This window comes from Diplotaxodon limnothrissa, linkage group LG14, assembly GCF_057381915.1.
Source record: "Diplotaxodon limnothrissa isolate DT_005_m linkage group LG14, D_limnothrissa_male_GT1.1, whole genome shotgun sequence".
In the NCBI taxonomy this organism is placed as follows: domain Eukaryota; kingdom Metazoa; phylum Chordata; class Actinopteri; order Cichliformes; family Cichlidae; genus Diplotaxodon; species Diplotaxodon limnothrissa.
Genome location: NC_140609.1, coordinates 19,350,961 through 19,369,212, shown reverse-complemented (window position 1 = coordinate 19,369,212; position 18,252 = coordinate 19,350,961). Strand labels below are relative to the sequence as shown.

The window sequence follows — 18,252 nt, the reverse complement described above, 5'->3', positions numbered from 1 at the left end:
ATGAGGAAAGAGAGCAGGTGGATTCGGTGGATCAAGTGGATTGTGATTGTGACAGTTTTGTTCGTGCTGGGCTTCTGCATAGGTAAGCTCGTAAAGCCAACCCTAGCTTTATCTGTATACTGATTGATATTGCCTGCGTGCTTTTCTGTTCCTTTTTAATGAAGTCTCTAATGCTATTGGGGGAACAACAGCATAGCTGTCCTGGTATTAATGAAGAAACCAGAGAGAGTTAATTAAATGACTTAAATAAATACACTGCTTAAGGAGATAAAGCTTTTTTTTGTTTTGTTTTTGTGAATTTGTCTAAAATGATTAATGTGAACTGTTAAAGTACTTAGTGCCCTTCGTGATGGCACAGTTTGAAGAGCTTGAGTGTCACCATACTGACAGATTTCACGTCTTTGTGCTCACAGCAGGTTAACACTCACTCCATAAACCCAACGAACCTTACAATATAACATTGGCAACCTTTTGTCAAGCACCAATACAACCAGTATAGTCCATCTATAGCCTTCTATTTCCTCTTTAAACTAACAATTTTAAACACATAACAGTGTGTGTGGTAACAATTCGCTTCTTAAGAGAAGTGATGCCGTTACAACTCACTCAATGCTTGTTTGTGCTCTATTTGTCTATGTGTAGGCTGGTTTGCAAAGCCTTCAAACACACAAAACCACACGGATTCCAGCCATTACCTGAAGGATTTTTTGGAGGAAATGAAGGCAGATAAGATCAGAGAACATCTCAGGTAAAAAGTGATCACCAGTATACTAAATCTGTTGTGTAAATCTGTTTTGCAGTGGTCTCTGTTGACTTTTTGACCCCCTCTGCTCCAATGTTTGTAGTCACACAGCAGTGCTAGTCATGGCGCTGACATCCCACTGACTCACCCAAATCTAACATGGTGTGCCAGGTGGTTTGTTGAGACCTCTGAGGACTCCAGCAAAGTGTACTGAAATCATGCTGGATACTAAATACTTAGTTTTTTATTGTGAAGTCTAGTTTTGATCCAAAGAACCTGAAGGTGAACTATAGCAACATGAACTGTTTCAGTTGAGTGAAAACATCTGGGCATGTGCATCATGTTGCGTTCAAGTGAAATCATGTATCAGCCTTGAATGCATGTAATAATTTTCTTTACATTTATTTTTTATGTATTCAGTTCAAGGTGCTATTCTTCACATAACAGTGCCACTGTAACCATCAGCATCCTCTCCACAGGAAATTTACACAACTCCCTCACCTGGCAGGCACAGAGCAGAACCTGAAGTATGCGGAGCAGATCATGAAAGAGTGGCAGATGTTTGGAATAGACTCAGTGGAGATGGTGCCATATGATGTCCTCTTGTCCTATCCCAATGAGTCACAACCAAATTACATCTCAATTGTTGATCACCTTGGCAATGAGGTACAGTGTGCTGGAAAAATGTGTACTGAAAGTGCATGTTGATGCAACATTGATTCAAAAAGACAGCATGCAAATTGTTGTGCAACCTTTCTATATGATGCATACCTCCCCAAACCTCTACTTGTGTCTGGTGCAATATTTCTGTTTTTATAGCATTAGGATGGAAGTCATAGTCATTTCATTTCATAGTCTGTAAAACAACCATTTTCATGTCTTGTGTTCAGATAGTGGAACCACTTTGGATTCATTTGTACTTCACACAGTGGGACACATTTAGTGACACTAATCCATTTCACCACCTCAAGAATAAAAAGCCTCTTGTGATTTTCCCATGCATTTGAACGTTCAGACCTCTTACTACTACTCACTGTATCTGGAGAGGTAACAAAGTTGCTGACTGCATGTAGAAAAGACACACAGTAACATATTACTTCAACCCCCCTCTCCTCTCCTCCCCCACCCTTCTGATAGTCTTCACCACAGAAATGCAAGACTTACTTGTTTGAGTCCAAGGTCCTTTTAAGGTCTCGGTGTGAGATAAACCTCTGTGAGTGTCTGATAATGATACAACACAGAAAAACAGTATTGGTGCACTGTTGTATATCAGCTGGTTTGGATGCATTAAGGAGTTTAAAAGCAATCAGAGCAGCTAAATGTCTGAAGCCTGGAAATTATTTCAGGAAGTCAGATTGAGCTTGTACGACAGAGGTGCTTCACACCATAACAAGCAGGAGTCGTGTGGTCCTGTGCTCTATATACATAAGGACCCAAAAGCGTCCAGTTTATACTGTCATCCTTTATTTTCTGCTGTTGGTGTATTTGCTTATGGTTTACATCAAAGGGAGGCTTCTGCTTCTGTGTTGGTTAACTCTGCTCTTTTTTAGATGCTTTGCAATCTAGTCCAGACAACCATTGTCGTGTGTTTTTACTTTTTGACAAGATCAAAGCTGAGTTCACAGCTGACCAGCTTCTGATGGAAGCGAGGAAAGAGTTTCCTCAGCTGTTCTAATCCAGTTTAGTTCAGCCTCGTCTGTCTTTACTCTCTCAGGTTTTTAACACTTCCTTGGCTGAGCCGGTTCCACAGGGTTATGAAGATATTTCCAACATCGTACCTCCATACAGTGCTTTTTCTGCCAAAGGACAGCCTGAGGTAAACAAACATGTGTACACACGAACAATTATAATATTAAAACAGGCACCCGAGGCCTTTGCTTCTCCTTTGTTTCTCTTCAGGGGGACCTGGTGTATGTCAACTATGGTCGCACAGAAGACTTTTCTCAGTTACAAAGGGAGATGGGCATCAATGTGACAGGGAAGATTGTCATTGTCAGATATGGAAAAATATTCAGAGGCAATAAGGTAAGAAAAGTGTTTTCCTGGTAAATTTCAAAATATGCCAAAAATGTTAAAATTTTCATTCATCTTTAAGCGATTAATGCACTCTGTCAGCGTCACATCAGTCATCTGATTATGTGATGACTGGTTGAGAAGAAACATGACACTTTTTCTTCAAAATAACCCACAGCTCCCTCTCTGCCTCTCACCCTGTCTGTCTGCCAGGTGAAGAACGCCGTGTTAGCCGGAGCAAAAGGGATCATTATGTTCTCAGACCCAGCAGATTACTGGGCTGATGGAATCCAGGTGGGAATTTTAAAAAGCCACGATGCAGTGACAATATCTACAAACAACTGCAATTAATTTGTGATTAACCTTTTCTTGAAATCACAGTCTGACCACTGGCACGTCAGGACAAAAATGTAAGAATTAGCATTTTAGAATTTGTTTACTTGCAGCCCTACCCCGACGGCTGGAACCTACCTGGCAGAGGAGTTCAGAGAGGAAATGTTCTCAACCTGAATGGAGCAGGAGACCCGCTCACACCAGGGTACCCTGCTAAAGGTGGGCGCTGCCATGCGCTAGAGTCTGTACTCTCATCATGAGCATGGATGTCATAGTAATTTGGGGCTTTTAATGATTTCTTTGAAGCACCTTTAATGACTTTAAAGAAGAAGAATTAGGTATACAAGTTTTAAGTGATCTTGAATTTTTCTCTAATTCACACAGTCACTCAAACTTTCACGTACAGGGTCAGAAGTATTTAATATATTAACTGTTGCGTAAGTTGGACCCTAACTAGAAACTTTTGGTAGCCATCAACAAGTTTCTGCCATATTTATGACTGGATAATTGACCACTCTCTTATCAGAACTGATCAAGTTCAGTTAAATTTGTTGTTTTTCTTGTATGGGCTATGCTTAAAGGCAGAGTCTGTGCCAAGAAATCAACCAATATCGAGCCAGAATTACACCAGAAAGTTGTTGATGGCCACCAAACGCATCTGGTTGAGGAACAACTTGCTAAGAAACATTTAACCAAATATTAGTGGGGATGTACAGTATATATACTTTTGACCCTATGTGTATAATTTGAGTTTATGATTAGATTAGATTAGATTAGATTAGAAAAATCCAAGATATTTTAAAACTTGTGCACATAGTTCTTTTTTGTTAACAGTTCAAAGAAATCATTCAAAACCCCAAATTACCATAATATTTATGCCCATGAAGACTATAAGTAAACTTCTGACCACTATTCTACATAGAGTTTACCTAACAACATAGTTTCCTCTCCTGCAGAATACACCTACAGATTCAGCCCAGAGGATGGAGTAGGACTTCCCAAAATCCCTGTGCATCCAATTGGCTTCCACGACGCTTTTCGTCTTCTGAAGTATGAATTTTTTTTTTTCCATTTCAAACACTTGGTAATAATGACCAATTTATTAGAGCATTGTTTTCACTTTCACTTCCATCTGGAGTTTAAGGTAACAAATGATACATTTCACTGGAGGCCCCTGGATGACATTGCTAGTGAATTTGTAAATAATTTTTCATGTTACAGTAACATGGGAGGAGAGATTCCACCCAACAATTGGAAGGGAGCTCTGAACGTCTCCTATAGGATTGGTCCAGGCTTTACAGATGAATTTAAGAGCCAGTAAGTTCTTGTCTAAAGCTTAAATCCTTCACATTTTCATACTAAACCCCTTTCCTCTCCCGCTGGCTGTTCTTCCTCTGCCACTTCAGTCCAGTCTCCAGTCTGTTTTTAGTGTTTGTCTCTTCTTTTTGTTGCTCTTGTTCACATTCTGTGACCCAGTGGCATCAAGCCAACTGAAATACAATGGAGGCCTTTGTACCGCCTGTGTGTGAGAGACATAACTAAATGCACACAACAAATCAAATCAGCTGTTCCTAGCAGACCAAAATTTTGAGCTGCAGTTTAAAGTTGTTCTGAGGCCATTCATTATAAAACAAACTTAAATAATAGCATTTTGTGTGTGTTGAAACTTATACCCCAGGCATGATCCCCAGGTTTTTGCACCAGTAATTTCCTGTTAAATTATTTTGGTCTGTTTGTGTCTTAATACCTTTGCATGTATCACTCATTCCTCAATCTGCCTCTCTCAGGAAGGTGCGTATGAACATCCACACTAACAACCAGGTAACCAGAATCTACAACGTCATTGGAAAGATTAGAGGAGCTCAGGAGCCAGGTACCAGAAACCCTTCATTCTGCATCACACAATTAGCATTGACGTGCAGACCGCAGCGTGGATACACAAACAAATTCGATGTCTGCATACAGTACGATATATAGGAATGAAAATACAGCTTGACTTTTGTTTGTCTGTTCAGAGACATTAAAACAGTGACTTAGTGTCTTTTTTATTTAACATCTCTTGCTACATGTGCTGTTGGTGGGTTTGTGTAGACAGGTATGTGATTCTCGGAGGGCACCGCGATGCCTGGGTGTTTGGAGGAATCGATCCCATGTCTGGCGCAGCAGTGGTCCATGAAACTGTCAGGAGTGCTGGCAGGCTGCTAAGTACAGGTATGATTTTCCCAGTGAGTGAATGAAATAATTACTGTATTAATACTCAGGATTCATTGACATCTGTTTGTGTGTGTAGGCTGGAGGCCAAGGAGGACTATAATATTTGCCAGCTGGGATGCAGAGGAGTTTGGACTGCTGGGATCTACAGAATGGGCAGAGGTACCGTATATGCAAATGTACACACACTATATTTAAAACACACAGAATTATCTCACTTCACCCTTCTCGTCAGGATAATGCCAGGCTTCTGCAGGAGAGAGCTGTGGCCTACATCAATGCAGACTCTGCAATAGAGGGTGAGAATGCTTTTCTGTTGAAAAAATGACTTAGTGCCAGGTTGTTTCTGGTTTTATTTGTATGTGTAAATGTCTTTTTAAACTCCAGGTATGTACACTCTGAGGGTTGACTGCACTCCATCACTGCATACTTTGGTGTATGACATCACGAAGCAGGTGGACAGATTTAAACTACCACAGATCTGAGTATATGATGCTTGTCCAAGCATCTTCTTCTGTCGACCCTGAGGTCATCTGTTTTCATGTTTTGGAGCAGATACCCAGTCCAGAAGAAGGAGAAGAGGGAGTATCTCTGTATAAGAGCTGGCATAAGAGGGACAACTGGACAAATGACCGTGATGCACCCAGGTAGAAAGCTACAAAGTTAGACAAAATAGGATAATAAGCATTATTATTAATAAGCAACAGTAAAAAATGTTGCCATTTGGGCACATTGTGTAAGACGCACTAACCGGCCAGAACAGGTATAGCAAATAAATGCATTTAGGCATGTAGACAACCTTCCAAAGCTTAAGTAACTTTGAATGTGGTGTGTTTGTTGGTGTCAGATGGGCTGGTCTGAGTATTTCAGAAACTGCTGATATACTGGGATTTTCCCACACAACCATCTCTAGGGTTTACAGAGGATGGTCCCAAAAAGAGAAAATATGTACTGGGCAGCAGTTCTCTGGGAGAAAGTGCCTTGTTGATTGCAGGGATCAGAGGCGAATGACTGCTTCCAGCTGACAGGAAGGCTACAGTTACTCAGAGCACCATTTTTTACAACCAAGGTATGCACAAGATTCACAATAAATGAATTCTTAATAAAGAAGATGGTCTACGGCAGCAGAAGACCACACCAGATGTGAGTCATGTTAGCTAACAACATGGGGTCACCAAAACTGGACAGTAGAAGATTGGAAGAATGTTTGCTGGTCAGATGAGTCTAAATTTAGCTGTTTGGATGGATGGTAGGGTCAGAAGTTGGTATTAAAAACATGAAATCATGGCTTGATTTGGCCTTTTGTGAACATTTCAGGCTGGTGATGATGTAATTATGTGGGGGACATTATTTTTCGCTTTGGGCTCTTCAGTACCAACAGAGCATCGTTTAAACACCACAGTCTACCTGAGTATTGTTTCTGATCATGGTAATAAAAAAAGGGATTCTGACGGTTGATTCCAGAAAGATAACACTCCATGTTAGAAAGCAACTTTTTCTGAAGACAGAAGGTCAAACTGAGTACTTTGCAAAGTGTACCTTATAAAATGTCCAACGAGTGCATATGCATTCTACTTAAAAGCCGTATCTATTCAGTCTAGTCTTTTAGTGTTTGTAAGTTAGCTTTAACCTCCTAGGACCACATATGTGGACATCACATTTTTGGTTGTCTAGACCAAAATACTAAATTTTGCAGTACAAGGGCCTGATATCCATTTACGAGGACATTATGCTGCTTCTGTTTTATCAAAATTTAAAACAAATATCCTCATTTGTGGCTCTCATTTTTCTTAGAAACAAAAATCAGGTTAAAAAAATCTGCTGATTCTTTGTTTTTACATACATTGGGTCCCAATATGCCCAAATTAAAAAAAAAATGCATGCCATGGAAGAGTTTGGGTCTTAGGAGGTTAAGTTAAATTTTGAATATGAGGCGTCTCACTCATTTTTCATTTATATGGCTCAATCCTGGTGTTTCGTAGGATCAGTAAACTTGGGTCAGGCAGTGATTTCGAGGCCTATTTTATCCGTCTGGGAATTGCTTCAGGCAGAGCTCGATACACCAAGAACACGGTGAGACATGCTGCACTCCCACATTTATCCATATAGTTATTTGTTTTTACCACAATTAAGGTACACTCAAAAAAATAACTCTTTAAATGAACATAAAAAAATCATGGAAAGAATTTCCACGTGATTAAATTGCTTTATTTTAGCATTATGCAATTCTGTTACTCCAACTTAATGCACTCAAGTTGGATCAACTTAATTAAAGATTGATGAATCAACGTATTTACTGCATTTTGATCCAATATATTTTAATAGTGTTGATCCAACTTAAAGAGTTTTGTTCCAACTCAATTCAGTAGGTTTTCTCCAACTAATTTACTAAATTTGGTCCCAGCTTAAGTTAATTGAGTTGAACCAACTCATACAAATTAAGTTATTCCAACACAAGTCTTTAATGCTAATAGAAAGCAATTTAATCACGTGGAAATTCTTTCCATGATTATTTTAAGTTAATTTAAAGAGTAATTTTTTGGAGCATTTAACAAAGTCTAGAGTCTGGTTAACATACATTTCACTATTACATCTAAAAGGTAAATAAAAATTTGTCATACACATCTTTTTGTTTTCTCCAATTTATTGAATTTATAGCAAATTTCACATAATGTATAAAGAATACATGAAATGCAAGTACAAGTTACATAACAGAAAAAAAGTAGTGGACAAAGTGGAAAGTTAACCTGTTAAAACAATTTTTTAACAACAATGAATGGCTGAAGCAGGTGATTTTTCGATGACCAATACAACTACTTTGAAGGTCAACAGATGCACTTTCAAAAAAGAAAATATCTGCAATTATTTTAGGTTCATGGTCCAGATACATGGTGTAGCTGTTGTAATGGGAACATTTCTCAACGAGAAAATAGTGTTTTGAGAACCTGTACTTTGTGTGCTGTTGGATAGTTCGTGTGCATCTAATTCCATAAGAATCTTCTGCAGGACCTCAAAGGTGTACCTGAGTTCCAGAGGGTAGCTCAGGTTCAGTGAATAGACCAGACCAAGCAACATTGTCACTGCAAAAACTACATTGCCCAACTCACCCATCACTTCCACCCCCTCTAGAACAATCACAACATCCTGAGGGTCATCGCCAGGCTCCGCACCCTCTGACCGAATGACACAGATTCCAAAGACTGTCTCTGCTATGGCAGTGGCGATGCTTTTTATCAACTTCCTGTGACAATAAAACAAACAAAAAAAAGATAATGATTTCTCACTAATGTCCATTGCAAACAGTTTTAAAAGTAAATATCTGTTTTACATTAATGTAAAATACCTAAAAGCTTTATTCATTCAAGCCTTATAATAATGTAAATGTAATCAAAAATGACTGCCCGATATTTTTCCTGACTCATGAGAAGTTCATTCAATACCTCAACAATGTCCTGTCTTTCAAAATCTTGTGATAGGGGTGACTGTGGCACAGGAGGTAGAGCAAGTTGTCTACTGGTTTAATCCCTGGCTTCTCTAATCTGATACTAAAACTATCAATGGGTAACATACTGAACCCCAAGTTGCTCCTGATACATCCATTGAAGTGTAAATGTTACATAAAAATCTTGTATGAATGTGTGTATGAATGAGGTTATTATAATGATATTATAATAATGATAGTATAAAACACTCAAGAATGGTGTGTGTAGTATCCAGTGAGAAACTTAAAGCTCTTACTTTTCCTATTTTAAAAGGTATTTTTTACAGCCACCGGTAATTTATAGGAAAACCCCATCCCCTGAAACTTTTTGTATGTAGTTCAAGCTTATCTTTGATCATCTCCTTAGTTAAGGATACAGGCAAGTTAACATACCAGGTAATTCTTCACCAGCTTCTCAGGATCTTCATTCAGGTACACGCAAAGACCTTTGGCGATGTATTCTCTTCTGATTTCAACAGCATCAGTCTTTATACACAGAGGGGGAAAAAAACAAATATATACGGAAATCCATCTCAACGACCTAGCAGTGGGATTAAAGAGCTTTTAGTTGAATTACCAGGAATTTGTGAGAAATACAGAGGCTATTGTTTTACGGTCTTAATCTTTTCAAATAGTATTTATGCATTTTAGACAAGTCTGTCATTTTAATATTGTTTTGTAATTTGTGTATTAATTTAATCATGCCATACCCCCAATTCAAGAAAGTTTAGATGATGTGTACATAAAATCAGAATGCAATGTTTTCTTGGTCTCAAAACTATATGTCACCTACAAATGAATATATTACATTTTTAACATGGGAATGTGATAATTTTTAAGAAAAATATTAGCTCACCATGAATTTGATGAACTGGCCTGCCAGCTCTCCAGACCTTTCACCACCTGATAAGATTAAACATTTATTATCTTTACAGGAGGGAACTGCAAGTCTCCAAGTTTATTAAGTAGAAAAATATTAAATTTCAAAAAAATTAAAAAACAGGAAAACATATCTGTTCATGTTTTTTCTTTCCTCCTCAGTGTACTAAAAACACATAAATTGTTAAATAAACCACTGTCCATCAGTTGCAACTTACAAACTTACAAATTTCAACAACCCACACGTAAAATGTAAATTTATCACAACAGTCTCTGTGGTAGAGCCAAACTAGCTTATGTGCAGAGGTTAAGTTATAAACAATATCTATATTTGGAGTAGCTAAGTCTTTCATATTAGGCTATCATGCTAGCATGACATTGTGCTATATTCTTGCACTAACGTGTTAGCTAGCTAGAATGGCATAAACAAACAGATTTTTTTTTTAAAAAACAAAAAAACAAATGTGAATAAATAGAACTGAAAAGAATCGACAAACTAATGATACCTTTGTGCAAAAAGTATTTTCATCAAGATGGATGAAGATAGATTCACTCTTACCTTTCCAAGATGACCGTGAAGCAAACCATGTGCTTTCCTGCCTCTTGTTGTTTAGAATCTCACGTGATCTTGTGATATCGCGAGTCTTTAAGGCAGCTAACCACTCTTGTTAGATTTTATCATGTCATATCAACAAGAATAAATTTAAGAGGCGCTAAGTTGGTAAATTTCTTGTAGATCTTATATGATTTTATTACGTTCACCTTAGAAACATAAATTCATTGTGTTCAAATTACATGTTAGAGTGTTGTAAATGCAATAACCACCAAATTTCACTTTTTTGAGTGTATATGGCTATGTGCTTTTGCTGTATTCATAGTGTAAGCGTTTGTATATCCAGAGTTCTTTATATTTGCATTTTTATTTTCTACTACAATGTAAATCTACTGTGTTTTATTCAAGATCGATGTTATTGAAAGTTTGGCTTTACCAAAGGGTGGAGTATCTTAGTGAGAATAAGAGGTGACTGAAGGGTCTTTATTGTAGAGGTTAAGTAACTGTGAGCAAGCATGGACTCATGGTGAAGTATTTTATGTGTCTATTCAGAAAACAGAGCGCTACAGTAGCTATCCAGTCTATCACAGTGTGTATGAAACCTTCGAGATTGTGGAGAAGTTCTACGACCCCTCGTTTAAGAGGCTTCAGGCGGTGGCCCAGGTGAGAGGTGCACTCATCTTCCTGTTGGCTGACTCCCAGCTGCTCCCTCTGGATGTTAATGAGTATGCAGATTCACTGAGGAAATATGCACAGAGCATAGCACAGCTGGTCCAGAAGAACTTAGTGGAAATGGAGACGTATAAGGTGTCATTTGGTGAGTTATGGTCACTGTTAATACAATAATGTCATGACCCAAAGATTGCAGAAGTGCTGTCACAGTATATGTGGTGCACACTTTTTAATTGTATCTATTTTCTCTAGATTCCCTCTTTTCTGCAGTCGAGAACTTCACTGTTGCAGCCAGGGATTTCCACGAGCGCCTTCAGACTCTCAACAAAGCGGAGTACGAATTGTGTTTAACGTGTTAAAAATTTCAGGCGTCTTAATCAAAAGCTTCACTATACTTTTCTGCATGTTTCTACTGTATACAGTCCTTGAAATGTGTCTTGAGACTTGACATGTAGTGAAATTCAGATGGAGGTGTAATAGTATTTTTTTGTATGTGCAGTCCTCTTCAGCTACGAATCATGAATGATCAGCTTATGTACTTGGAGAGAGCCTTTATAGACCCTCTGGGCTTACCTGGCAGACCTTTCTACAGGTTAGTTTCTCACAAACACACAAAAAACATTTTTCTATTTTTTTGCATTGTTTTACAGCTACACCTCAGTATACTGCCCATTAGTTAGCAGCATGGACTGAGTTAGCATTATTATGAGCAGTAAGATTGATCTAGATTAATTCATTTTTTTTAAATTTCACAAATTTTGCAAAACATGTCTGTAGCATTGTATTATTCTTTGAGAATACCTGGGCAGGTGGAGGCAATGCTCTGGGGAGGAGAGGAATGATGGGGAAGATTTAAGCATGTAGTGAAAGAGGACATGCAGTGAGGTGGTGTGACAGATGAGGATACTAGAGATGGAGGCAGAAGGAGGCAGATGATCTGCTGTTGTCACCCCTAAAGGGAGCAGCCAAAAGAAGATTTCTTAAAACTAATACATCACAAAGCAGTAGTCTATGCAGTAGCAACGTTTTTAAATTGCAGCTTCTCAAGATTGAGCAGCCTTGTTAGTGTTGTCACCACCTTACTGTGGCTGCTTAGAACAGAATGATTTATTTCTTTGGTTTACATTTACAAGGCATAACATGTGAAACTACGACGCATTAAATTGAGAAAACAGCTATTATGAGAAAAGTGTAACAGTCATTGCATCTCATTGGGCTTTCTGGGATGTCCACTTCACCCTCTATTTCTGTGAATTTAAACATAGTGCAGCTCAGCTCTATGGTTTACCGATCCAGTCTCAAAGTACACTTTGGGATGGGCTCCTATGTCATATGAGTCTCCAATAAAACACTTGTGCTACTGGGTACCTCACAAGACAGATAATCTTTAAAACTGCTTCGTCTGTGGTCCTTGTCACTGAATATATTCTGTATCTATGCTGTACATTAGAAAATTTCACTCTTTTCTAAATGTGATATTTTAAACCCAAGACTAGCCAAGTTTACCTTGGTTTAGTCATCCTATGTGTGCATTTAACAGTAAAAAGAAAATGCTAAATGGCACAAATACTGTGTAGTAGTTTCTAGATTTTTTAGAAGTATTTATAAATTCTGTCATGTGATGTTTTCGTGCAGACAGCTGTCACTCTTTTTATAAACATTCATAATTATATTTTAATAATTACACGATAACTACAGTGTCCTTCAGACTCTTGGCTCCTGAAACAAATTTTAAATATTATTTTGATCCTTTTAAACTGTATGCATGACTGCTTCTCAGATTTATACATTTGAAAACACAGCTGACTGTGAGAGGCAGTAGATGTCAAGACTCTTGTCCTCTTTACTTGTTCCCACTCTTGAACTTCTTTTTTTCAAAAATAGCACACATGTATTTCTCTTGAAATACCAGTGAGTGCATTCCCCTAACGATACACTTCCATTTAATTCATCTGTTCTATTTTCAGGCATGTGATTTTTGCTCCCAGCAGCCACAATAAATATGCAGGGGAGTCTTTCCCTGGGATCTATGATGCTTTATTTGACATTCAGAACTCAGCTGACCCAGCAAAGGCCTGGGAGGAAGTCAAGCGTCAGATCAGCATAGCAGCTTTCACTGTCCACGCTGCTGCCATGACCCTCACACCGCCTGCATGAAGACAATATAAAAATGTGTAATTAATTTGACAATTATAAGATCTCCAGTTCAACACACATGGGAATCCATGTTTATCTGGATGTTTTCCAGAACACCTAGACCTGCAGAACAATGTGAAATGCTTCATCAAAGCTTGAGAAATCTTTGTACTTTTTCAGGTTTCTGTTTTATGATGTGGCTCCACAAATAAATCTGTTTTTTTAATGTTTTGTAATAATATTTGTGATTACAAGTCCACTCAACTCTTCACATGTGGGCACAAAGATCACTGATTTTAGTTATGCACGCAGATTTTTTTGACAAATTTACTCAAATGAAAGGTACACAGCAAAGTTTATTGCATGATAAAATGATCTCATGTTGTGGAAACACTGTCAAACATTTATCCTATGTTTAAAACGCTGAGCTGTCAAAGTTATGACATACAAGGGATGACATTACGAGGCAATGAAGCCCAGACATTCGAACAGTTGTAAAAAAAAAAAAAAAAGCTTAAGTGACAATCAGGAAAAGTTACAGTGTAAAGGCAAAAATATGACAATAATTTCACAAATAATAATATAAAATATAATCCATACAGTTAGGGTGAATAAATCTGATACTGTGTTAACTGGAAACAACATTGGTGTTCTTACACTCATAAATATCTTTTGTGACTTCTTTGTGTGATTTTTGTATAAGGACACCTAAAGAGAATGCACAGAAATAACACATGAATTCCATATTGTGGAGGCTGACAACAACACATACTCATTAGAGAAAAATGTCTTGATGCATGCTCAATCATCCAGGTAAGGAAATCTGGTGGGAGAAACATTTTGAGTCACTTATCCAAGTGACTTGATAAGTGACTTATCAAGTCACTTGGATAAGTTTCGAGTCACTTATCCAAGTGACTTGAAATGTTTCTGCCACTGAAAACGCTAAATCCAGATGAACAGAATCAATCTTTTTGGGATTAGAGAAAAATATCAAAGAGATAACTTAAGACTAAAATTGATTCATCCATGTGGCTAGATAAATAAGCTGCCTAACCACAGTTATATCCCTTAAGCCTTGATTAAAGCTACAGTACATTGCCAGTGTTAGTGCAAGGTTTGAGGTTTCATCTGTTTACTTTTAATAAAAGGTCTGACATTAAACATTTGATTTAAAAGGAGGTCAAGTGAAAGAAATCAGATTTGCCACAGTGACACTACTGAAGGGAAGGACAGACACACAGGCGACAAAAGACTAAAGAGGGGAACAAGCTGGAAGTGAGCTCTGAGTGTCCTATGTGTGATTGGTGTCCTCCTGTTCCTGATTCTGTGGCAGGGAGGGCAGGTCCAGACGGGCCCATGTGATTGGTTCAGCCTTCTTAAGAGACACCTCCATCTTAGAAGCCAACAGGTTCACCACACTGTTTTTTTTTACCTCCACAGCCTGATAGGATCAAGAAAAGGGATGGCGTCTTTTAGGTTTTTAATTCTATTTTATATCGTTACTACCACTGGAGGGCGCCAAATGTGTAACTTTCCAAAAACATGTGCTGCTATATTAATATTAATCATTTAACAATAGTCAAAGTAAAATCAACAGTGATCATGCAATACAGCTTAATATTAAAGCACAAACAAAGTTTATAATGAAACACAAGGTGGTCACTTACCCCCCATAAAATGATCTTCTGTTCAAACTCTTTATCTCCTTCAAACATTACATGAATGTTCACCTGGGACAATCAGAGAATTACTTATTACCAACATTAGTCATAATTAGAGATATGATGGGGTGTATATGTGAGAGGTAGAACATGTCTTTGTGGTTTCTACCGTGGTGCTGTTGGCCTCGACATAACTGAGCTCTGGCAAGGAGTTCTTTGCATAGATGGAGATGATAACTTGACTGCCGGTCTGGTGCCAGTCAAATCTACACGGCATCACCGTCGTCCCCTGGAGATAGAGAGAGTCAGAGAAAGACAAGATGATCATCATCAGGAAACTATAACATTTGTTAACTTGAAAAATTTGCATTTCCTGTGAAAATGCAGTGTGGATGCTTTAAGCTGAAGCTGTCTGCAAAAACTAGCTGAAAAAGCTGAAAAGTTGCAGAAATTGTAAAAACTTTGCAGAAGCAAAAGAAGTTTGCTAAAATGGAATAATTTAGCAGAACTGCAATATCTTAGAGGAAACATAATACTTGGCAGAAATACAATAGCATAGCAGAACTTTGCAGAAATATTGTAACTTACCAGAAACATGATAACTTCTCAAAAATACAAGAATTTAGGAGAAATAGTGTAAGATAACAGAAAGAATATATTTAGCCAAAAATACTTAAACATTACGGAAACACTATGATTTAGAAAAATAGTACAAGATAGCAGAAATACTGTGATTTACCAGAGACACTGTGATGAACTATGAATATTGTAATTTTAAATTAATACTATGTTTTAGCACAAATACTATAATTTGACAGAAATACTATCATTTGGCAGAAATACTGTTTCAGCACAAATACTCTGGTTTAGCACAAATATTATAACATAGCAGAAATACAATTATATAGCAGAAATGCTATATTTAGAAAGAAAAATATAATATAGTAGAAATAGTATGATTTAGCAGAAATACTGTATTTAGCACAAGTACCAAAAAGTAGCAGAAATACTATGATTTAGCAAAAATACTATGATTGAGCAGAAGTACTAAGATGTAGTAAAAGTACTTTGATTTAACAGAAATACAATTATGGAGGAGTAATACTTTAAAATGGGAGAAATATTGATACACACGCACATACACAGAGCCTAAAGGGAAGAGTATTTGTGCCATGGAGTGTTAACAAGAATGTGAGGTCCATATTAGAATAGCTGGTAAAATCATAAAAGTTTGCAGAATTGTAATAAATGATGAATATGAATTACTGGTCTGTGACAGTGTATTAATTTGTAGGGAAAAAAAATGTTGACAAGGTGGAATCGAACCCACGACCTTTGGTTTGAAGACCCGTGTCATTACCAACTGCGCCACTGGGAAAGAGAGCGGGCATTTTGAAAAAATAGGACAATGAGCAGTCAGAATTAGATCGCGGTGAGAGGCGAAAAACGCTGTTTTTTGGAGTTACAAAACGTTGTGTAACCCAAAAACTAGGTGGATTGAAGCATAGTTCTTGTACTGGGTGAATCAGCGGACTTTGGTGTACTTTGACTGCGATTTTCATTGCTCTTTGTATCTCAGTCGCGGCGATATGACGAGAGAGGAAACGGAAGACCTCAGATATGATTGGCTGGCTGGGAAGCCGTGCAGGCCCTGATATGTGCATTTGAATGTCTGAGTCCTCACAGAGGATTGGCTCCCTGGGGACCTGGCAGAAATATATAGAAATACTATGTTAAGCACAAATCCTATAAAAAGCAGAAATACTATGTTAAGCACAAATCCTATAAAAAGCAGAAATACTATGTTAAGCACAAATCCTATAAAAAGCAGAAATACTATGTTGCCTCCACCTGCCCAGGTATTCTTTGAGAATACCTGGGCAGGTGGAGGCAATGCTCTGGAGAGGAGAGGAATGATGGGGAAGATTTAAGCATGTAGTGAAAGAGGACATGCAGTGAGGTGGTGTGACAGATGAGGATACTAGAGATGGAGGCAGATGGAGGCAGAAGGAGGCAGATGATCTGCTGTTGTGTTTTGGAATTTGCATGTGTTTTTGAGTTTGCAAGTGTTTTGGATTTTGCAAGTGTTTTGGAGTTTGTACGTGTTTTGGAGTTTGCATGTGTTTTGGATTTTGCAAGTGTTTTGGATTTTGCAAGTGTTTTGGATTTTGTACGTGTTTTGGAGTTTGCATGTGTTTTTTAGTTTGCAAGTGTTTTGGAGTTTGTACGTGTTTTGGATTTTGCAAGTGTTTTGGAGTTTGCAAGTGTTTTGGAGTTTGTACGTGTTTTGGAGTTTGTACGTGTTTTGGAGTTTGCAAGTGTTTTGGATTTTGCATGTGTTTTGGAGTTTGTACGTGTTTTGGAGTTTGCATGTGTTTTGGATTTTGCAAGTGTTTTGGAGTTTGTACGTGTTTTGGAGTTTGCATGTGTTTTTTAGTTTGCAAGTGTTTTGGAGTTTGTACGTGTTTTGGATTTTGCAAGTGTTTTGGAGTTTGCAAGTGTTTTGGAGTTTGCAAGTGTTTTGGAGTTTGTACGTGTTTTGGAGTTTGCAAGTGTTTTTTAGTTTGCAAGTGTTTTGGAGTCTCTACGTGTTTTGGAGTTTCTACGTGCTTTGGCTCTAGGGGCCACCGTAAATTAAGTTCCATCTTACTATATCTTCCTTTATTTTTTTGTATAAGGGTAGGTAGTTCTGTTCAAATAATTTTGTAAGATCTTTCGGTAAATTTATGCCTAAATATTTAAAAGACTCCGTTTGCCATACCAGGGGATAACTACATTTTATTTCTTCTGGTGGGCTATAATTATATGAGAGTAGCTGGGTTTTACCTATATTAATTTTATAGCCTGATAATTGGCCGTATTGTTCAAATGATTGCATCAGTTTGGGTAAAGAATATGTTGGGTGTCCAAGGTAGACCAAAATGTCATCCGCATAGCAAGCCAGTTTATATTGCATCCCTTTGATAGAAATTCCCTTAATGTCTTCGTTTTGCCTAATGAATTGAGCTAGTGGTTCCAAGTATAATGCGAAAAGTAACGGTGACCATGCACAGCCCTGTCTAGTGCCCCTTTTTAGGGTAAAACTGTTAGATAGGCATCCATTAATTTTAATCCTGGCTGTAGGATTATCGTATAGTGCTTGTATAGTTTTAATAATCGTATCATGAAAGCCAAATTTATATAGTACCCTGTAAAGGAACTTCCAGTTGACGGAATCAAAGGCTTTTTCAGCGTCTACACTCATCACAATTGCTTTGATTTTATGTTTTTGTATATGGTCCATAATATGTAGTGTCTTTCGTATATTGTCCTGTGTTTGGCGTTGATGTATGAAACCAGTTTGGTCATTACATATCAATGTTTGTAGGAACTCTTCTAGCCGTTTGGCCATGATAGATGTGAAAAGTTTATAGTCCACATTAAGAACGGAGATTGGCCTGAAAGATCCACATTCCATTTTATCTTTGCCTTCTTTTGGTATAACTGAGATAATTGCCTCCTTCCAGCTGGGGGGCATTTGTGCCTTTTTCAAGACCCAATTCAATGTAGGCAATAAAACAGGTATCAG

The 18,252-nt window shown here is 37.8% G+C and overlaps 1 protein-coding gene across 1 annotated transcript; it reads left to right on the top strand.

Annotated features, from left to right (window-relative positions):
• On the top strand, nucleotides 1-13,041 carry naalad2 (N-acetylated alpha-linked acidic dipeptidase 2). Its single transcript, XM_085371013.1, has 20 exons — nucleotides 1-82; nucleotides 643-748; nucleotides 1,222-1,408; nucleotides 2,457-2,558; nucleotides 2,642-2,767; nucleotides 2,969-3,049; nucleotides 3,202-3,307; nucleotides 4,045-4,138; nucleotides 4,310-4,405; nucleotides 4,876-4,961; nucleotides 5,180-5,299; nucleotides 5,379-5,461; nucleotides 5,535-5,598; nucleotides 5,687-5,754; nucleotides 5,855-5,946; nucleotides 7,282-7,372; nucleotides 10,765-11,029; nucleotides 11,137-11,218; nucleotides 11,384-11,476; nucleotides 12,852-13,041. Exons 1-20 carry the CDS (start codon nucleotides 1-3, stop codon nucleotides 13,039-13,041), a joined length of 2,214 nt encoding a protein of 737 aa, XP_085227139.1.
• Nucleotides 13,042-18,252: the final 5,211 nt, after the last annotated feature.